The 21,735-nt window shown below is 35.8% G+C and overlaps 1 protein-coding gene across 2 annotated transcripts in view; it reads right to left on the bottom strand.

The window, feature by feature from the left end:
• The window catches only part of Cept1 (choline/ethanolamine phosphotransferase 1), a 41,392-nt gene that overhangs the window by 13,055 nt on the left and 6,602 nt on the right, over positions 1-21,735 (bottom strand). The window contains exons 2-5 of one of the 2 annotated variants that reach the window (XM_048443417.3): positions 20,337-20,743; positions 14,079-14,226; positions 10,633-10,774; positions 3,906-3,990 (exon numbers count right to left, since the gene is read on the bottom strand). In XM_048443417.3, coding sequence (XP_048299374.1) covers positions 3,906-3,990; positions 10,633-10,774; positions 14,079-14,226; positions 20,337-20,675 — 714 coding nt within the window. In that variant the 5' untranslated portion in view covers positions 20,676-20,743. The remainder of the gene's footprint in view (positions 1-3,905; positions 3,991-10,632; positions 10,775-14,078; positions 14,227-20,336; positions 20,744-21,735) is intronic. The other variant, XM_048443416.3, reaches the window with a different exon arrangement.

The following is a 21,735-nucleotide window of genomic DNA, read 5'->3' as shown; positions in this document are numbered from 1 at the left end:
GGTCAAAATCAGGGTCAAAGTACACACTAAGACTGTGGACCAAAATCTTTTTTCTTTTTTTTTAATTCTGTCATTGCTTTACGTTTTATATATGGGTGTTTTGCCTGCACACCCGGATCCCCTGAAACTGAAGTTACAGACAGTTATGAACTGCAATTTGGGTGCTGCAAATTGAACCAGGATAATATGGAAGAGCAGCCAGTGCTCTGAACTGCCAAGTCAGCTCTCCAACCTCAGTAAATAGTTTCTGCAAGCACTATTCTATAGGTATAGTTAGATGCTGAGACACAAAGAAAATAGAGCAGGCACGGGGGCATTGACTGGCCTGTTATTCCAGTACTTGGTAAGGCTAAGCATGAGAACTACAGTTCAAGGACAGCCTGGGGTACAAAGCCAGACCCTGATGTAAAGAAAATAAAATGTCCTTAAACAAGTATGAGTCATTTTAACCCCCTGAACAAGGGAACAATAAATTCTTTAGCTGACTTGAAAATCTCATGAGACTTCCAACACTACAGGTTGGCAGCTTAGAACACTTCCTATCCGGGTAGTTACTGTATCAGATACAGAAAATGGCCCTTAAAAGTAAGAAAAGTGTGAAATAACTCATAGCTATGTAAGTTTGCTAACTACGAGGAAATTTTCTGACTTCTCTTACTACAGAGCTGGGAATAAATCCAGGGTGTAGCACAGGGGAGGCAAGCTCTCCACCAATAATTATACCTTAGCCTCTGACCATTTTCTAAGTTTCATTTTTATCTCATCTTTCAGAGAGATAGTGAATGCATGGATGCTCCTGATTTGAGTTCTAATTCAGTTTGTAACCAAGGATGCAAAGGCATCCATGAGAGCTGACAACCACACTCATCATCTGTTGCCAGAACTTAAACGTGGATTCCCCTCTAAGATGAGGAAAAAATCTAGCCTTTTCTTTTAAATGTGTCATGAGCACTTAAAAAATAACACTTGCAGCTAATTTGTAAGTTAACTATTTTTATTATAAACAGTAAATGTTTTGTAACTTGGGCTTACTATTAGCATGGTTAACATAGCATATAAAGTAAGGATAAATTCAGAATAGAAAAGTAAAACAAACAAATAAACTTTCCTAGTCTATATTCTGACTCCTGGACTTTAAAAATGAAAATAAAAACCAAGCATTTCCCTTAAAAATCATCAATTTGAAGGACTTGGGAATCACATTCAATGATTAGAATTATTATTAACTACAGATTTGTTTGTAAATGGATATGGATATCAAATGTTATGAGTGAGGTACAGTATTAGAAGACTGTAATGAAGATCAGCCAAGATATTTTACTTTCTACCCTTCATAAAAAGCAAATGGTGCATGACAAACTTTGATTAATACTAACTAATGTTAACAATATAGCTCAACAGTATCTCCAAGTATTTTTAATTCAAATACTACATACAGAGAAAATCAAATCTGTTAATTTTTTAAATAAGCTGAATTATTATAAAATAGTATTACCTACCACATAAGTACAGATCCTCAGATTTTCTGAGAAAATTAAAAAGAGAAAAGCCCACTGAAAACTTTAAATAAAGACAAATATAGCCAAAGTCCTCTGAAGCAGAGGAACTAGGGGGTAGGTACAGATTTAAATGGCAACTTTTCAAACAGGAAAAACTCAAGGGTCTTTTTGCCCATTTAGTATCAAGTCAGTATACAGTTAAAAAATTACTTTCTTGCTTTTCTTCTCTATCAGTCAGTTCTAGAAGAAATCTGTATAATATTGGAAGTTGTTAAGGCTTTAAAATGTGAAGATAAAGAAGATTCACTATGTGCAGTATGTGTTTTTAATACTTCCTATCCTTACAGCTACTCTAAGAGGTAGAAACAGTATTATCATTTTATATTTGAGGAAACTCAGAAGTGTTAAGTGACTTTTCCAAAGTTACAGGGAAAATAAGCAGAACCTTGAACAAATAAGGGGAGTGTTATTTTTAATGCAATTGCAAAATTCTTTAATTTTTAATCCATCAATCAGTTGAGATAATCATTTGTCTTAAGTTTTCACTTTTTATTATCATTTTGGGGTGATGTTTCTGTACTGTGATACAATTTTACAAAAAAATTGCTAGAATAGACAATAGAGGAAATTTAAAGACCAATAAATTCATTTAGAAACAAATTAGTAAGAACAATTTTTTTCTAAAGCTTTTTTCCTTCAATTTTGAAAAAAATTTATAGATCTGATGATTTAATTTCAGTTATTAAAATCATTGATCATTGAAAGAATGATCATATAAGACAAAGCAATAAATACAAGGAACAAAAGAAAATCTCTGAACATTAGTACTCAATGAAAACAAAAACAGCATATCTGGAGACAACAGCATATTTTGAAAATAAAACTTTTTTGTCACATTTAAATATATCAGTCTCCAAAAATATTTTAGCACAGCACAAAGGGCTCCATAAATTTAGGGTACTTTTTTAAAAAATCCTTTTGTTGATGCTGGGGATCAAAGTCATGGCTTTGGATATGCTAGGCAAACACTCAACCACCAAGTTACCTCTTGAACCAAAATGTCTGTTATTTTAATTTTTATAAACAAACAATATGAAAGTAAGTAACACTGCCTTCATTTTGACTGTTACTTTCATTGATATTACAGGTAAAAATGTGGTTAGCCCTAATTATTAATACCAAACAATGAGCTATCACAAACAACGTATCCAGACAATTACAATGAGCATAAAGCTAGAGGTCTTTGGAGAGAGAAGAATGAAGAAGGGCAGAGTGAGGTTCAAATGAAAATGGCTACTGCAACCCACTAATGAATTTCTCAGTATTCTCCACATGCCAAAGTTCTTTTGTCTCTGACACTATCATACTGTCACTGAAATCTGGGTTTAGAATGCTGCAATGTGCCTTTCAGAGAGTTCTCTGCTAAAGTGGAAGAAAAGTAATGCAGGCTTTCATAGTCAGAATGATGTGTCAAGTTTTCATATGGACAAATATTTCCTAACATTTCTTAAATGGTAAAATAAGACTAGAGTAAGCGCTACTCCTGCGTGTAAATAAACTTCCCCATTATAGTTGAAAGATTACCTGACTAGGGAAACATTTCCTAAAAGTCATAGGGTCAAAAGTATAATTCTAACATATATTAACAGTTAGCACTTCATCAGGGAAACATACATCTACTAGAAAAAAAAGGGTGAAAAGGGAAGGCATTCAAAGCATGGCTATAGAAACAAGAGGGCTAAGGGTAGTTTCAAAAGCACAAATAAGAGAAGAAAACATTAGAAAGAAACAGAAATGGGACTAGATGAGACTAGCGTAAATTTGTGAAATTACTGTTTCTTTTGTTTTTGTTAACACCAAGATTATTGCCAATCCAAGCAGAACTAGAAAGAATAGTTAAAGGACATGCATAAGTAGTTTTAAGAGAATAAGCAGAAATTTCCTATATGAATATGGAGTTTTCAACTTATTTGAAAAACAAAACTCTGCTTGTTTTTTGTTTCCAAATGTGTGTATGTAAGCAATTAATATTTATATAAACATATTTCTTTCATATGCATGAAAGAAAAAGATAAAAATAATGGTGGAAAGGTGCTTAAAAATATCACATGGATTGCAAACAATATTAAGTACTATAGGTAAATGGGAAACAGAATTGTCACCCACATCAAACCAGAGATACTACTTTTGAAAAGTTTTGTTTTATATATAATATATGTATAGGGTAGATTTTTATTGCCCTATTATATTTTAAAATAATTCATTTTCTAGTAACATTTATCTCTAAAACACCACCAGAAACACTTGAATTTTCATTTCTTCAATTATTCTGTGCATGACAAAGGTGCTGTCTTTATTGAATTCACGCCACTGTTCATTAGACTGCATGAATATTCTAGCGGTTACCGTGAAGTTCCAGAACCAAGGTCCCAGGGTTCCTGAGAGAAGCTGGAATAATATAATTATGATCTGGGACTCTGTAACATCGAATCTATACATAAGAAAACAAACATTTCAAAATAACTTTACTCAGATATTTTTCTAATGAGCCCTATTAAAACAAGGAGCAAAAACTAGATTTCAAAGGAAGCATTACCTTTATAAAGACTCCAGACCAAATGACACAATTCATGTGCTATTAAGCTATCCTTGTGCATACATAAATATTTCTTATTCAAATCACATTAGTAGTTTAAGAAGTTGAAATATAACACACTAAATTACTTGTAAATAGGCACTTAGAAATATTAGTACTAAAAATATAGGCAATTACTGAAGAGTGGCAAATGTTATTTGTTATGTAATTTCACTAAGTCATAAGTCCCTCCAGTAATAAAAACCAGTAGATCTTCTTATAGACAATTACATTCCTGGCCCCGAATTATCTGCAAATTTCATTTTTATTTCTGAGTTGAGCAAAACAGCTAACAAATACATTTAATTCCAATCTAGTACATTACTTAATGAGATACAAAGTGATTTAAATTACATTTTTGTGATATGAGTTACTCATCTTTCAAAAGAATCACGTATTATTCCCAGTTTTCAGATAAAACCAAGGACCTTGTGCATGTTACTTAGGAGCCTACCACGGAGCTACTAAGGCATCTTTGGTCCCTAGCCTTGTTTCACCTGTTTGTGCTTACCTAGTGCTGCAATTCTAGGCCTGTGACACCACAAAAAACACTTAAAAAAAAAAAAAAGAAAGAAAATCAGGGTTCCTAGCCCAGCTGGCCTCTAAATTTCTACCCAAAGGGAGACCTTAAACTTCTGGTCTTCCTACCTCCACCTCTAGAGTCAGATTATAATCATGTCCTGTCAGGTCTGCTTATGAGGTAGGAGACAGAATCCAAGGTTTTGTGCATGCTAGGCAAGCACTATACCAACTGAATTATATCCTGCCACACTGGCACCCAATTTTTAAAACATGTTTTTTTTTTTTCCTGCAAGATCAGAAGATACTTCTTTCTTTCTACTAGCACCATTTTAAAAATAAACATTTTTTGAAAGTCACAATCTTGTAATAATTTTCTACTTCTTCTATCTCAAGAGGTACCTACTAGGTAGGTACACATGGAAATGAAAAAAAAAGAGAATAATATAATGAAGATGGTCTTCTCTTTTACTATGGATGGAGAAAAAAAATCAAATAAACTGTGGGAAACACCTAGCAGGTATAGGCAGGAGACTCAGGAGTTCAAGGCCACCTTTGGCTATCCAGTTTGAGGCTGCTCTATTTCAAAAACCAAATCAAATTTGCCATCCTGTTCTACCCCCTGCTAATCTCTAAATTTTCCTTTCCTTCACCTTTCTCCCAAATTCCACACCAACATCGTAATTCTCAACTACAATAAATTAGTTACTTCTTAAATTAACATCCAGTGCAATTATGATAACAAGTTTTGGAATATAAATAATCAAAGAAAAGAATTGTACAGCATACCCTTTAAATAAAAATTAAAATTAATCTAAATTAAGAATCAAGAATGCTGATAATAGAAATACATTCTTAAATTTACCCAATGATTAAGAAACCCTAACTATAATTTCATTTTTACACTAATAAAAATATTCATCTTAGAATAGTATCTATAACACTAGGCTCCCAATGAATGAGCCCAGGCTCATTCAATGGTGATACATGCCTAGAATTCCAGCATTTGTACCCTGAGGCACAAATATGAGTTCAAGAACAGTCTAAGTCTAAGATGAGATTCTGTCACAAGCAAATCATCACCAACACACAGGTAGGTAAGCATGAAAAGGAATACAATATTTTTCACAGCACATAATACTTCTCTGTCTCAAGATACAGAAAAAAAAACCTATTCACTTCCAACACTCCTGTAGCATCTGGCACCAGCTAACCCCATGCCATCTGCAGGGACTTAGTATGTCCTTTCTTCTATGTCAACTCAACTCAACTCAACACGTTTCTTCTCTTACCAGCCAAGCTCTCCTATTGAGCTCCCTGACTTCATTTCCTTCCCCAACCCTTCAGATCAAGGCAAATAAAAATGTGAAGGGCTAGGCTAAGCTTGGATGAGTGTGAGTAAATAGCACTGACTTAGTCTAAGAGGACCGTGAGACAAGGTCTGTCTAGATGGTATAGTCACTACCATTTTCTGTGGAAGGCAGATATTAGCTATAACCACAGCACAGGGCTAAAAGATGTACTCACACAATTCAAAAATATGTATTCAAAGCCTGATTTTTCCTCACAATGCTATATTTTAAATGAAAAGTATTTAGTCACAGATGAGTTACAATCCTTTAAAAATTATTTATTAGATTCAGCGACCAGATGATGTCAGATCCCTTAGAGATGAACATAACAGGTGGCTGTGAGCTGCCAGGTAGGTGTGCTGGGAACCAAAATCTGTCCCCTGAAAGAACAGTACACACTTTTAACCATTGAGCCATCTCTCTGTCTCTGATGAACTAAAATGTTTTACTTACAGTTGTTCAAGATATTATGAACTTAAAATTGGAACTAAAAACATTAGCATGAAAGAGACTAAGAAGAACAAAAAATGTCTTTTTATTTTTTGCATAATTTTTTGAGATAGATTCTTGATATGTGGCCCTTGCTGGCTCTGATCTTCCAATCCTCTTCCCCCAGCTACCAAAGTTCTGGCATGCACCATTATGTTCATCTACAAATTTATTTGGAAAACATTTTATTTAATAAGGTTACTGAAATCATGAAGATCTGAATTTATTACATGTAAAAAGGAAATGTTCAGGATCCCTTTCACCTATGTATAAATGATACTAAAACAATTCAAATAAAAGAATTCAAAAGTAATATTTCTAATGTCGAGATTGCTTTCATTTCCCTAAGAAAAAGTAAAAAGAAGTTATATCTAAAAATTTCTTTACTTAAAACTACAGCTGAGAATTGACCTTGTTCATTGTGAAGCAAAAAGAAATTATCTTTATGTATACAAAATTGACTGAACTTAATCTAACCATACTTATTATACTTGGTCATGAGGAAAACTTGTATTTGGGAGGCTTTATGTGTTCTCTATCCTCTAGTGCACTGGTTTTTTTTTTTTTTTTTGTAAAGTACTATCAGCATTTTTCCATGAATGCTATAGCTCATTTTTACTTTACAAAGGAAATTCAGTATTGCTTCATTGTAGTTGTACAATTTCCCTTATAACACTTGATTTAATTTAGGCATTATATTTACATTGGCCTCAATACTACCAGGCATTTTCCTAAATTAATTTTGGGCAGTATTAGGGAGTTGAACTCAAGACTTCAAGTATGCTAGGCAAACTTTCTACCACTCAGCTATATGTCTATCCGAGAAAACATGAGTCTTGCATCTTGAGTTATCTTGCTCTACAAATCATTGCTATTTTCTCTATTTCTCAGTAATTTCAATTTATGTCCTAGTGATTTCTTCTGCATGCTTAATTTGTGTGTGTGTGTGTGTGTGTGTGTGTGTGTGTCCTCTGTCCTCTCCTTTAACAAACTCCTTTCTGCTTTCTATTAGTTATATATTTTAGAAATTACCTGGAGAGTGTAACTAGAAGTTAACTAATTTATCTCTCTACAATAAGCCCCTAAATTACTACTCAGAAACTATTATGGACAGCTCAGATTGCCAAGTTCAGTATTTACTTTTCTGACTTCATTTTGAGTACTGGAAGGACTAAACGTCCGTCTTTCTTGAAATTCATCTATCTCCTGACTTTGTTTCAACAAAAATTCTCCCAATTTGACTATTCAATTATTTTCACAGCCTTCTTTCCAAGCCCCCGACCCCCCAAATGTTCTGCCATTCTTATTCTATTCAGATGTACAGAATTCCTAGCATACATTTTCTGGGTAGAATTTGCTACTTAATAGACTTCTTTTTCTAACGTGCCTTTCTCCACTTTCCATACAACCTCCCAACAAAGCGAAACTGTGGGGAAGTCATCGTAGTATCTGTCCTTTTATTTATTCCCTGTACCTAGTGAGAAACTATATCCTACAGTACCTGTTTCTGAAGCCTTTCTCCATCCTACCCCTTTCCCTACAAGAACATTGCCAGTGTGTTAATGTAAGCTTTATAGCACCTCATATTAATTAAAACTATATACTAGGGATCTTTTGCTTTTGTCACACTCAAACCTAGTGCACTCTCTATCACATTTTCAGACTGACTTTTCTAAAGGTACTTTGTAATTTCCCAGCTTTAGGTCTTGTAAAAGTTCCCTGCAGATCCAGATAAAAGCCACATTTCTTGGCAAAGCAGTAAAGACAAAAAGAATTTCTGCATCTTTGTCAATCTTATCTCTATTACTCCCTTATAGTCATGGGACTGCATAGATACTTTATCACAGGAGATTTTAAGACTGCAAGCTATAAAGCCACAACATCAAACTGTTCCTAAGACTACTACTAGCCATGTAATTTTTTTTTACCACTTTCATAATCCTCCCTCCCCCTCTCTCTCTCCAGTTTCCACACCATATAGCTAGTGTTGCATTACTTGAAAGAGAAAGAGAAAATTGAAAGGGACTAGTTAGTAAATAAGGTTAAAGTTAAATTCAACTGAGATTCAGTACACAAATTAACCCCTCCCCCTTAATCCAAAGGTCCAAACAACACCAAAACCCTGAGACAATAAGCAATGAAAACCTGAATGATGTGAAATCTAGATAACAAGTCATGGCATTTCAGAAAACACCAGCATCATTAAACTTGCAATTGAATTAAGAAAAAAAAATTCAAAGATCTTAGAATTTTTAAAAACATTTGTGATTTTACCTCAAGCAGAAAAAGACTATGAAAATATTATTTTAAGGCAAAGACTATGAAAACAAAGCAACAGTACACATTCAATTACTATTATCTTTAAATTAGAATTCTTCAACATTTTCTGAGCCTGGACCATTTCATAAATAATTGATAAATGCATATAAAAATTTTCACATGAACATTCATGCCACCTTTGGTTAAGACTTTAAAAATATTCTCTAAATCTCGGCTTTAAAATTATTAGAAACTTCTAAAAAATTAGCACCAAAATACTATTATTTATTTTATTAAATTCTCTATTTAAAAGTTGTATTAAACTTTTCTCTTATAATGTGTTTGTGCCTTTGTCTATTTAGTCATTTTTCAATAGTCCCTAAATTCTACTTTTAAAATTTCAACAAAAATCGGATGAACTGAGTTTGTGGTGAACAACTGAATTTCTAGGTAGCCTATCTAGGCTTTTTGATGCTTATTAAATCTAATCCTACTGGGGATCTAAATAAGCAAGCAAGTAAATAAGTAAGTAAGTAAATAAATAAAGTCATCAGAAATTCAGAGACAAGGTTAAAATATTTTGTAGTCATAAGGCTATTTTTATTTTGACAGTTCATTAATATAGTCATTTCTCTATTTTTTTATTTATCCCAAACCAAAAAGAAAGAATAAACAGGATTCATAATTAATAAACTAAAAAAAATCAGATGGTGGGGGCTGGAGAGATGGTTCAATGGTTAAGAGCACTATTCTTCCAGAGGACCTGGGATTGATTCTCAGCACCCATAAGGTGTCTCACAACCATCTCTAACTGCAGTTTCAAGGGACTTGAATGCATGTGGCACACAGATATACATATGCAGGCAAAACATCCATACAGATCAAATAAAAATAAATAAATCTAACAACAACAAAACAAACAAACATACAAAAACCTAGATGGTGAATGCCATCCTTAATCACAATCCAAGACTACCCAAGATTTACTCATTAATCATTATGGCAAAGTACTGATCAAAAAGTAGGAACTTTTCATTCATGTTTATATGTATTTCATTTTTAAATTCTCAGACAATTTGTTGGCAGCAAAAAAAAGAAAGAAAAGAAAAAGCTAAATAGTGTGCTATCAACTGAATTATTTTTGCAGATTTATAAGTAAAACAGTATAAAATACTATAACTAATTAAACTATGACACTTAAAGACCCATTCTTTGCTCTTAAAAACTCATCCTTTTCTTCAAAAAAATGTTCAGTTTTAATTATGTGACAATATGTAGATATTTGCAAGAGGAAAGTGTCAGATCCGATGGAACTGGAGTTACAGGTGGTTATGGACCCTGACATGGGTGCTAGGAACTAAACACAGGTCACATCTAGAAAAGCAGTGCATGTTTTAACCACTGAGCCATCTCCCCAGCTCAGAAACTCTCTCTTAAAAATAAGGCAGTGGTGGCACTGGCCTTTAATGCCAGCACTCAGGAGACAGAGGCAGGCGGATCTCTGGGAGTTCAAGGTCAGCTCTGGTTTACAAGAGCTAGCTCAGACACAGGCACCGAAGCTACAGAGAAACCTTGTCTGAAAATAATAATAATAATATCTATATGTCAAAATAAAACATGGAATTAAGGGGAAAAACAGTAGGATAAAAAAAGTGAATCTGGAAACACCCGTGATGATGAGTCAGGAGCTGTCCGTCCTACTTTAAAAATACTACTGGGTGATTCGATACTTCTTTCCCAAAGGCATACAGAGAGATATATGACAAAGAGAAAATGGTTTTAAATAGTTTACTTGATCAATTCTTGATACTTAATATCTATAAGCAACATCCTCCATATTTGAAAGCAAAGACAAAAATTACCATTAAGTACTACTTACATTCCAAATCGCAATGTTCCAGAAACATATGTTTGCCAGTGTGCACAATAGAACATGAATGTCCCAGCAAAACAACAAAAAAACATCCAGTCAGGATTTGTACCAAGCTGCACTGCAATACAAGTTCCAAGAACCACAAAAACTGCAGAAGAAAAATGAAAATGAAAACTGAATGGCATCTATAACATCAATTGGGCTGAAAATTATCTTAGATGAGCTAAAGATAATCTATTTTCAGTTATGTGACATTTACATTTTTTACATGATAATTTTAATGTCTTTTTGTTTGTTTGTTTTTACTAAATCACTCAGCTAGGGCAAAATTCTCAAAGAAACTAAAACACTTCCACCTACTGAATGAGTAGTAAAACCTTTCAGGCTGCCTGACAGGCTACCAAACAAATGCCTATCTCAGCACTAGGGAAGCTAAGGCAGGAGGACAGAGTTCAAAGACAGCCTTAGCTACAATGGAATATTCTGTTTCAAAACAGTAAAAAGAGAGACTGGAGAGAAAGCTCAGGGGTCAAGAACACATACTGTACTTGCAGAGGACCTGAAATTGGTTACAACACCGATTTTGGTGATTCGCAACCTAGCTGAAGGGTCTGATTTCCTCTTCTGGCTTCTGAAGGGAGCTGCCTTGGGGCTCTCACATAGATGTTCACCTCCAATAAAATTAGTGATCCTAGAGAAGCTAGATAAGAAGGTGAATCCAAAGAAAATCATATAGTTACCCTCATGGATATTGGAAGTAGACAAGATTGTCAGGCAAAACTTGGGTGCACAGGGGTGTGGGGGGGTGGATGTAAGGGGAGATGGGTAGAAGGAAGGGGAGGATTCAGGAGAGCTTGGGGGAATGGGATGGGTGGGATGGAGGAAGGGTGAATATGGGAGCAGGGAAGTAAATATCTTAATTAAGGGAGCCATTTTAGGGTTTGCAAGAGACTTGTCTCTAGAGGGGTTCCCAGGTCCAAGGAGAGGTCCCCAGCTTGTTCCTTGGGCAGCAGAGGAGAGGGTGCCTGAACTGGCCTTGTCCCATAGACACATTGATGAATATCTTGCATATCACCATAGAACCTTCATCTGTCAATGGATGGAGATAGAGACAGAGACCCACATTGGAGCACTGAACTGAGCTCCCAAGGTCCAAATGAGGAGCAGAAGGAGGGAGAACATGAGCAAGGAAGTCAGGATCACAAGGGGTGTGTTCACCCACTGAGACGGTGGGATTGATCTAATGGGAGCTCACCAAGGCCAGCTGGACTGGGAGTGATGGAGCATGTGTTCAAAATGGACACTCTGAATGTGGCTGGCAATGAAGGCTGACTGAGAAGCCAAGGACAATGGCACTGGGTTTTTATTCTACTGCATGGATCGATTTTGTGGGAGCCTGGTTTGTTTGTATGCTCACCTTTATAGACCTGGATGGAGGGGGAAGGACCTTGGACTTCCCATGGGGCAGGGAACCCTGACTGCTCTTAAGACTAGAGAGGGAGGGGGAGGGGGGGGAGGGGGAGGGAAAAGGGAGGTGGGGAGGAGGTGGAAATTTTTAATAAATAAATAAATAATAAAAATAAAAATTCTAGCCAAAAATTTCATAAAAAAATAAATAAAACCAACACAAACCCCGCAAAAAAACACAAACTGTTTAAGCACAGAGTCAGAAACTAAAACAAACAAACAAACAAACAAACATAAGCAACCAATAAATCCAGAGAGCTTCAACAACCAAAGGGACCTACTTGTTCGGACTAGAGAACTGTTTTTTCTTATTTTACAGCTATCATTTTGAGTCATATATAGGAAAAAGATTTCCTTTAAGTCTGAAACAAACTATAACATAACATGACTTATTTTAAATTACAAAAACAAAACACTTGGCATTCTATGATTCCTCATTAATTCTAATAGTTTTTCAAGTTACCTAGCTAGGTTTCATTCAGTGGAAAGTTTGAGTTTTCCTTAATCTGATTTACTTAGCTTCTTAACAGACAGGCTACCATCAGGACACAACGAAGTAATGATTTTGACATGCAAAGCTGGATTCAAATATAAAACTATCAAGACTTTTAAAAAAACTTAAAAACCATGAAAATGATACAACCAATGACTTAAATTAAAATAAGGAGGGAAGTACCCCTATTAGGAAGACTGGTTAGAAATTAATATATTGCTTTGATTGTTATTTTGAGATAGGATCTTGTTATGTAGTCCAGGCTGGCCTAAAGCTTGCTCCATTGCTCATGCTATCCCTATGCTTACGCTCTTCCTGCTGGAGCCTCTCAGGTGATGTTAGGTGTACACCACAATGCCCACTTCAATTTCATTTTTAAGTTTTTAAGTAAAAATGCACTCAAGTATTATTTGAAAAACTTGCAACATACTACAAATATAGACATTATCACCTATACTTCACCTATGCTGGCACAACCACTGCCAGCACTTTTCCTTCTATTCTTTTAAAAAAAACTGCCTAACAGTGTTTTGATATGTGTACACATAATGAAAGGGTTACTAAAATTAACTTCGCCATTACTACCTTTGTGGTGGAAAGATCAAAATTCTGCTCTTAGTAAATTATCAATATACAACACAATATTATTAATTATAATCCTCATGCTGTATATACCTCTAAACTTGATCACATCAGTCTTTTGATCCTTATATTATTGCATATTTATAATTCAAATATATAATATACTCTATTCGCACTTAGGATTTATTCAAATACAAGGTCACAGACTACCAGTTACCCATTACTGTACTTTTATCTAAAACCGTGAGACATGTAATAATGACAATTATACTCTAATATTTTAAAAAGAAAATGTCCTCAGCTGAAGAGTGTAGGAGAAAGTTTGTGTAAATAGAGACTGTTCATCCATTTTCCAGCTGCCCAGACTCAAATAATCACACAGAAACTATATTAATTATAACACTGTATGGCCGATGACTCAGGCATATTTCTACCTAACTCTTATATCTTAAATTAATCCACTTCTATTAATCTATGTATCACCTCGAGGCTGGGAGTCTGTCTTTTTCAGCAGCTGGACGGTGTCTCCCTGACTCCGCCTACTCTCTCCATCTCTGTTCTGATTTCCCACCTGGCTTTACTCTGCTAGGTCACTGGCCCAAACAGCGTTATGAAAAGCCCTGGGTTTGAACCCCAAGCACTAGGGAAAGAACAAACAAAAACAAAACAAAACAAAACAAAAAAACCAGCCAAAATCAATACTTAGGGTTAAAAATAAATACAAGTAAGTTTAGGCTTCAAATTTTCCCATACTGCCAACAATGAACAAGCATTAACCAGAACCACAAGTTTCAAAAAACACTAAAATTTAATATAAAATCATCTGCTTGGGAACTAACTAAATTTATTCCAACACTTATCACATTGTTTCTATCAGTTAATAATTCTCAGCACTAAAAAGCAACAATACCTGTTGATAGCGAGTCACAGCCATGATCAAAAAGTTCTCCCAAAGGAGAGCTACTATTGGTTCTCCTTGCTTGTTTCCCATCTATAGCATCCAAAGACTGGTAGATGAAAAGGCCACATGCACAAGCAATGTATGCCCAGAGAGGTGCCTGTGAAATAAATAAAAACAGAAAACCAAGAATAATCAGATATTTTCATTACCTCAGTTTGGCTAAAATGTTTAACAGCAGATATTTAATCTTCATTTCAATCACATTTATGTAGTGTGTGTGAGTGTGTGTGCACACATGCGAGAGGGGGGGAGGGAGAGATGGAGGGAGGGAGAGAAATCATGCAGAGGTCAGAGGTTTTCTCCTTCCACCATGTAAGTCCATGAATTGAACTCAGGTCTTTAGACTGAGGATACTGCTTTTATCCATTAAGCCCATCTTGCCAGCCCGATTTCTCTTCATTCTCTAGAGAAGTACTCCTGGTTGAAAGCTGTGGGAGATGATGCAAGAACTAAATAATAAAGAACTTACTGAAGCTTGAAGTAACTGGGATTGTTAGAATCCCTGTCTTTTAGGGTGCTCAAGAAGGTCTCCATTAACAACAATAGGTCCCCCGTGTGTCTGGGTTCTGTAACCAAGGGATTCAACCAGCCAAAGTTCTAAAGTATAAAAACCTGCATCTATACCAATATTTCTTATTTTCTTAAATGATACTACACATAGCTATTTAAGAGTGTCTATTACCAGTAGTCTAGAGATTGTTTTCAGAATATGGAAGGGTACATATGGATTACATGTGCACTTAAGACAATTTTAGGGAAGGCACTTAAGCATCTGCAGACTGATTTCTGTGTAGAATCAATCCTTTACAATTTTCAAAGGATAACTGTACTTTGAAAGAATTTTACAGAACTCTCAGGAGAGGCTGCACTGTCTTCTCTAAATCCCCCCATTATTTAATCAATATAATACCTTACATGGAAACCTGCCTGTAATTCTAGCATTTGGGAGGTGAAAGCAGGAGGATCAGCCACTCAAGGTCAACCTTGGCTATCCAGTTAGCTGACAGCCATCCTGGACTTCTTGACACCCTATTTTCATTTCTGTTGGTTTGAAATAGGGAATTATGCAGCCCTGTCTATTCCCAAACTCTCTGTATAGCCAGCCAAGTTTGTTTTGGCCTTGAATTCCTTCTGCTTCTACCTTCCAGGTTCTGGGATTATAGGCCTGGAGCACCATGCTGATCAAAATTTTTCCTATTTTATGAGGAAGGGTCTGACTGGACTCAAATCTCTAGGTAGCTGAGGCTAGTCTAGAATTCCTGCCTCTACCTGCCTCCCAAGATCTAGGATTCAGGAATGTGTTTGTTACCATACCTGGAAATGCTGCCTAAAGAAGCAATCCAAACCACAAGGGAACTAGCACAGCATCCCCTCACTTCATCAGGGAGACACTGGGTCCACAGTGCTAAGCACATTCCTCACTTCTCACTGCAGGACTTCTTGCTCCCAGTGTGATGATGCATACTGAGAATGTTTGAGAATGGTCAACAATACAAATATTTTTCACATTTTCTCCATCAAGCAACTTGTTTTTAATATGCGTTTACAAAGGTTCATAGAACAACACTATGGCAAAGATGCTCTGGTTTGTGAAGGCCTGAAACTATTTTTCATATATTTATAGTCACATTCATATTTTGTTTTTGTTTTTTTGGAAAATGATGGTGATTTAAACACTGTGTATTTTTTGTGTCTAGGCTATGAAAAATTTCTATTATCACAGTATAATGTGTGTATGTAATTTTCTTACATAGCAGTTGTCAAGTTACACTATATTAATATTTAAGAGCTGTAAAATATCAGTATATTCTATACTGAAAAGGGTTTTTCTCTGCTAGAGATTTGCTTATAACTTAGTGTTAAACAATAATGATCTTTTTTAAAGCATTTTATTGGTACTCCACACTTTTAGAACTGAGGCTATTATAAGGACAATATAAGACATACCTCTCTGAAACCAGAGGCACAAACCCTGAGGCAGTATATGGTCATGCAAACACACTGAAATGGCCAAGAAACCCTTTGTGACTAAGGATCCCCCCTCTTCTGGGCTCAGGTCTACTGTCCTTTTTTTTCCAAGACTCAGCATCCTCTAAGTCCCATTGTCCCAACACAGCAGCCATTAATCATGTGCAAATATTTTGCTTTGAATTAAGTATAATTAGACAAAAAAAATTCAGCTCTATAGTTATACTTTCAAATGCTCAGTAGTCAAGTGGCTTACTACCATCCTAGCCACACAAAGAAAACTCCAACAACCACAGAAATGCTACTGAAGAGCTCTGCTTTGGAGAACTAAAAACACAGGACCTTCCTTGCAGCCTACATAGGATTTTAATAAACTACAGTATTACCATGAAAACAGAGAGGACTTCAACTATTAGTGTGCACACAATGTCAGAAAACAGCAAAATAACAATTACATACCAAAAAAAGGGCACACTAGTTTTCCAGGTTTTATCTTTTCCTTTCTTTCTGTAAATTTGTAAAAATACCTAATATTTAATCACTTTTTCCTCATTTCTATTATTTTACGGCTATGGGGTATTTTTATTTTTAAAGAAAGCCTCCTATTCCAGGTGTGGTCTCAGCTAATTTAAAAGCCACATGAAGAAAGGAACACATGAATCAGTCAAGTATCATTACTCAGCTGTAGATAAGAAAGCCGACTGGCAAAATCTGACAGAAAGGCAAGGATAGTAAGGAAAGGTAGGTATAATGGTTAATCTTCACTGTCAAATAACTGGATTTAGACTCAACCTGAAAACATATCCCTTGGTGTATCTAAGAGACTTTCCCAAAATGGTTAACTGAGGGTAGACCAGATCGAGCCTGGATATGCGTGACACCACCCCATGCACTGGGATCCCAGACTGAGAAGGAAAATGAAGGAAGGTAGCTGAGCAACAGCATCCATCTTCCTCTGCCTCCTGGCTGCACTACAGTGTGACCGGCTGCCTCGTGTTGCTGCCACCACTGCCTTCCCTGCCACATTAGACCTTTCCCCCAGACTACGAGCCAAAATAAACCCTCTAGCTGTATTAGTTACATGCTGTCACACCACTAGTAAAAGTAACTAATACAGTGATATAGAGGAAGAATTTTACTTTTCCTTTTATATCTTTTTCTGTTGAATTTCTTTATATACTACTGTCTCTTCTCTTTTGAATGGCAATAGAAATTAACTGTACAGAGATATTGTGAATGGGATATTTTAGTTTTCATTTTTCTATGCTAAAAATTGACCAAGGTGTTGTAGTGAGTTAAATCAAAAGCACAAAACAGCAACAAAAGCAAATGAATAAAAGAAAAACCTCATGTTTATATGACAAAAAAATGTATTCAAATTCAGGAAAAGTCTTTAACTCCACGGTTCAGGATGCACTAGAAATGGAGACCCTCCTGGCTTAGCTGGGATTATAAGCACCACCATACATAGACCAGAGGTTGATCATTATTCCTTCTCCTCTTCCTGCTCTTAGAGCAGTGCTGGGAACTCAGTAAAACTCACTAGCAACAGGACAGATCAATTACGATTTTCATGGGCATAAAACAGGTAATATTAACTTCCTTTATCTGTCTTGCATGGCAAAAGTAACTCTAACATAATACATACATAAAGCTGCAAGACTAGACCCAACGTTAGTTTATGGTCCTAAAACCTAAGCTAAAGCCGGGCTTGGAGGTATGCACCTACAATCCTAGCACTTCAGAGGCATGGGCATGGGGACTGAGAGTGCTCAAGGCCAACCTGGTCTACACACCAAGAAGCAACAAACCTAGCACTTCAGAGGCATGGGCACGGGGACTGAGAGTGCTCAAGGCCAACCTGGTCTACACACCAAGAAGCAACAAAGTGGAGTGCTGTCTCAAAAAAAATAAAAAATGTTGTTTTAAAAAAACATTTATTTCGAGCCAGGCAGTGGTGGCGCATGCCTTTAATCTCAGCACTTGGGAGGCAGAGGCAGGTGGATCTCTGAATTTGAGCCCAGCCTGGTCTATGGAGCTAGTTCAGGCTCCAAAGCTACACAGAAACCCTGACTTGAAATCCAAAAAAAAAATTAAAAAATTATTATTTTAAATTATGTGTATATATGTGTGTCTATGTGAGTAAAACAGGTAATACTAACTTCTACTAATACAAGGTTGGGTCACCTGGGGCTAGAGTTACAGGTGGTTGTAAGCTGCTAAGAGCCTAACTATGAAGCAATAATGTGTCTTAACCACTGAGTTACCTGTCTAGCCCAAAAATGTAAAATTAAAAAACAGTAGTAAAGCAAAATCCTAGTAGGTAGCCCATGCTTGTAATCATAGAAGATTCTGTCTCAAAAAAACAAGAACCCATCAACAAAAGAAACAAAAATCTAAGTTACTAAGGTCATAAAATTTAATATTTTAGTAACAAACAGCTCAAAGGGATATTTTAATATTCCATTTACAAAAAAGGTCGCCATTTCTACCTGAAGAATTTGGAAAAGATTAACTTACTTTTTTTACCCACTAACCAGAAGTTTCCTTTTCCTAACAAAAACAAATCCAGCTAAAGCCATTCAAAAAAAAAATGAACCTCATTTCTCTTATAAAGATTGGTATTTACATGCAGAGGGTTTGAAGGCAGGCAAAGAGAGAAATGTTGTAATTATGCTATAATCTAAAAGATAAAACATTAAAAAGCAAAAAGTTTTAAAAATTCTTGATTATAAAAATGAACAGAATATTCATAGCCCATGCCCGCAAAACTTTGCCATCACTACTGGGGAAAGACCCAAAAAAATCAAATACAAAGAACTGAAACTATTCTGAGTGCTAAATTTACAGAGCTTTTGATTTTAAAATATGAATAAACAAAACACAAAAAACTCAATAGGGACTTGACTGTTTATTCTACTTATTATGCATCATAGAAGAAATCAGGAATGGGAGGGGGTTATAAGAAAGACAGTTATATACTTAATCTCTTTGCCCAAACAAAACAATACTCAGCTTCTGTCTCCTGAACACTGTATGCTGGACATACTGAATACATTAATTCTCACAATACTACAAACCAGATTTACACAGATGAAGGGTTAGAGACTTTTTGTATCTTACTGACAATCTCAGAGATGATAGACCTATCACAGAATAGACATCAAATATTTCAATATCTTGGGCTGAGTCTAACAAGTATTTCTAACATGCAGCTTTGCAGGACATTACTGTGCCATGCAAAACACAGAAAGAGTGCTGAAGTCAAGTCATTTTCCACCTCAAGCCTTTCTCACAATTTTGAAAACTTCCCTGTGATTTCTTATTCTGTCTCAAGTAAATCTAAATCACTTAAGAAAACTGTTCAAGAAAAGTATCACACAGGGAACCATGGTTACCTAGTACATTCTGTGGTATTCAATAAATGATTAATGTCTGAGTCACTCTTAAACCTTCTCTTACACCCTGGTCTTCTTTCTAGATCTGGTTTAGGATTATTAGAATCCTTCCATTGCAATCAACAACCTACTTACTGTTTCTTTTAAGGATCCATAATCTAGACCAAAATCCTTTGAAATTAACAGTCCAGGCACCCCCCACGTGAAACAGTTCCAAGGAAATGTGATGTCATTATACAACTGCATTGGTTTTTGCTCTCGAAGTATCCTGACTGATACACAGCAAGCTATGTATGTGAAAATGAGCCAGGTATAATGGTATGTTTTTATAATCTCAGCATAGAATAGGAAGTTATGGAGTCTGAAGCCAGGCTCCAGCGTCAGTTTTAGAGTAAAAGACTGTCTTTAAAAAATACGAAACCAGAAATATATTCACACTCTGTAAGAACCATGTTTGTATAATAAAGCAGGAATTAAAAGAAAAAAGAGACATGTATGGAACAAATGGCCCAGTCAGGCTTGCCTTAAACTTGCTATGAAGTAACACTTGCTTCCAACTCAAGACCTTTCTGTCTCAGCCTCCTTTGCTGAGTCACAGGTATCAGGTACCACTCCTTGTGTTTTTAGTCATGCCCTCTCGAATCCCCCTTTCTTCAAGTTTCTGATAAGCAACAGTCGTATACAAATAGGAAGGACTTATTCAATTCATTAAAGTGTAATAGGATAAAGACAGTTAACATTCTGTGAGAACCTTCTGCCTTTATATAAAACGACCTAAGATTCCCAATTACAATGTTTCTGAGCAATAACAAATGTCACTGTTCTAAGGCATCACTCTTACCTGCTCTGTAGCTGTGGGACAGTAGAAGACTAACAAAATAGTTGTACAGATATTTATCGATAGTCCAATGATGGTGATGAGATTTGGGGCAATCCATGAGGGCACTCTTCTAACTAGCCATTCCCAGTATCCTTGCATTAATGGTTCGAGCAGGGAGCGTCCAGCACTCTGATACCTATGTTCTTCCAGCCGTTTTAACTGGTGTCTTGACAGTGGTGGTGTTGGTAACTGAAACAATTTATTTAATATACACCCTGTAGTACTCATATGCCCAAAGCCCACAGGGGACTCTGGGTGGGAATCTCCACATCGTTTCCTTGTTGACCGATGCCCACTCATGGATCTTGGTTTTCTTTTACTTGGAGATAATGATTTATCTTGTTTTGTAGTCTTCTGTAGTTATTTACCTGAGGAGCAAAGGGAGACAAATTTGTCAATTGCTACCTATATATTTCCAGCACATTAAAAAGAAAAGTCAACATAACAGAGCTAACACCAACTGGAAGTCCACAGGGACCTAGTTTTAGTTCTAATTCTCACTAAGAAGTATATAAACTTCCTTTAAGTGAAATTATGGGACATTAATAGTCATGCACTTCCATACCTTACAGCTTATCTGATTCTACAGATCACAGTCCATCTTACACTGCTTCAGTTAAGAAAGGAATGAGATGTTAGAAACAGCCTAATCACTTTATACACAGATGTACATACAGATACACGTGTGTATAGAAAGAGGTGCTAAACTAGCAAATTAGTATTATTATTAGATGAATACTTAACCAAAGTGATCTTTTACACACACATGTTTGTGATGTTGAACAGATTAAACAGGGCCTTGCACATGCTAAGAAAGTACTACCACTAAGTTACAACACTATCTTCTTAAATTACACTTTCATTTAATGATAATAGAAAATATTTATTAAGTATCTATACCAACTAAGAATACTGTATAAATTAATCTCATCATCATAACAATCTGGGAGAGTGGGAATGTGTGTGCTAATTATCCTAATTTTTACAGGAAAAGGAAACTAATATACAGAGACTAACTAACAAGTTCACATAGCTGTTAAGTGATGGTCAAACAAATACACGGTTTCCGTTAAAGATAAATCAAAAGGTAACTTTTTCTAATAGAAGGGGATACAGTTGTATGATGGTGATACTGGAAACAAACAAAAGTTCTGAAAACAGTACATACACAGGGTATCTGCAGGGTGATCTGAGGAAGTGAAGCAGCAGGAAAACAAAGGTAAGTGCACTAAGTGACAGCCATAAGGACCTTTGAGTATTTATGCCCTGGAGGGCTGTACCTGAATTAGAAAGACTAGAGATAACATAGTTTTTGGAATTAAGCATATAAAAAATAATTTTAGGAATCTTTTCAAGATTG

Source organism: Myodes glareolus, chromosome 17 (genome assembly GCF_982192425.1).
Source record: "Myodes glareolus chromosome 17, mMyoGla1.1, whole genome shotgun sequence".
NCBI classification, from domain to species: domain Eukaryota; kingdom Metazoa; phylum Chordata; class Mammalia; order Rodentia; family Cricetidae; genus Myodes; species Myodes glareolus.
Note: the sequence above shows the minus strand (reverse complement) of the source record. Positions and strands in the feature narration are given on the sequence as shown.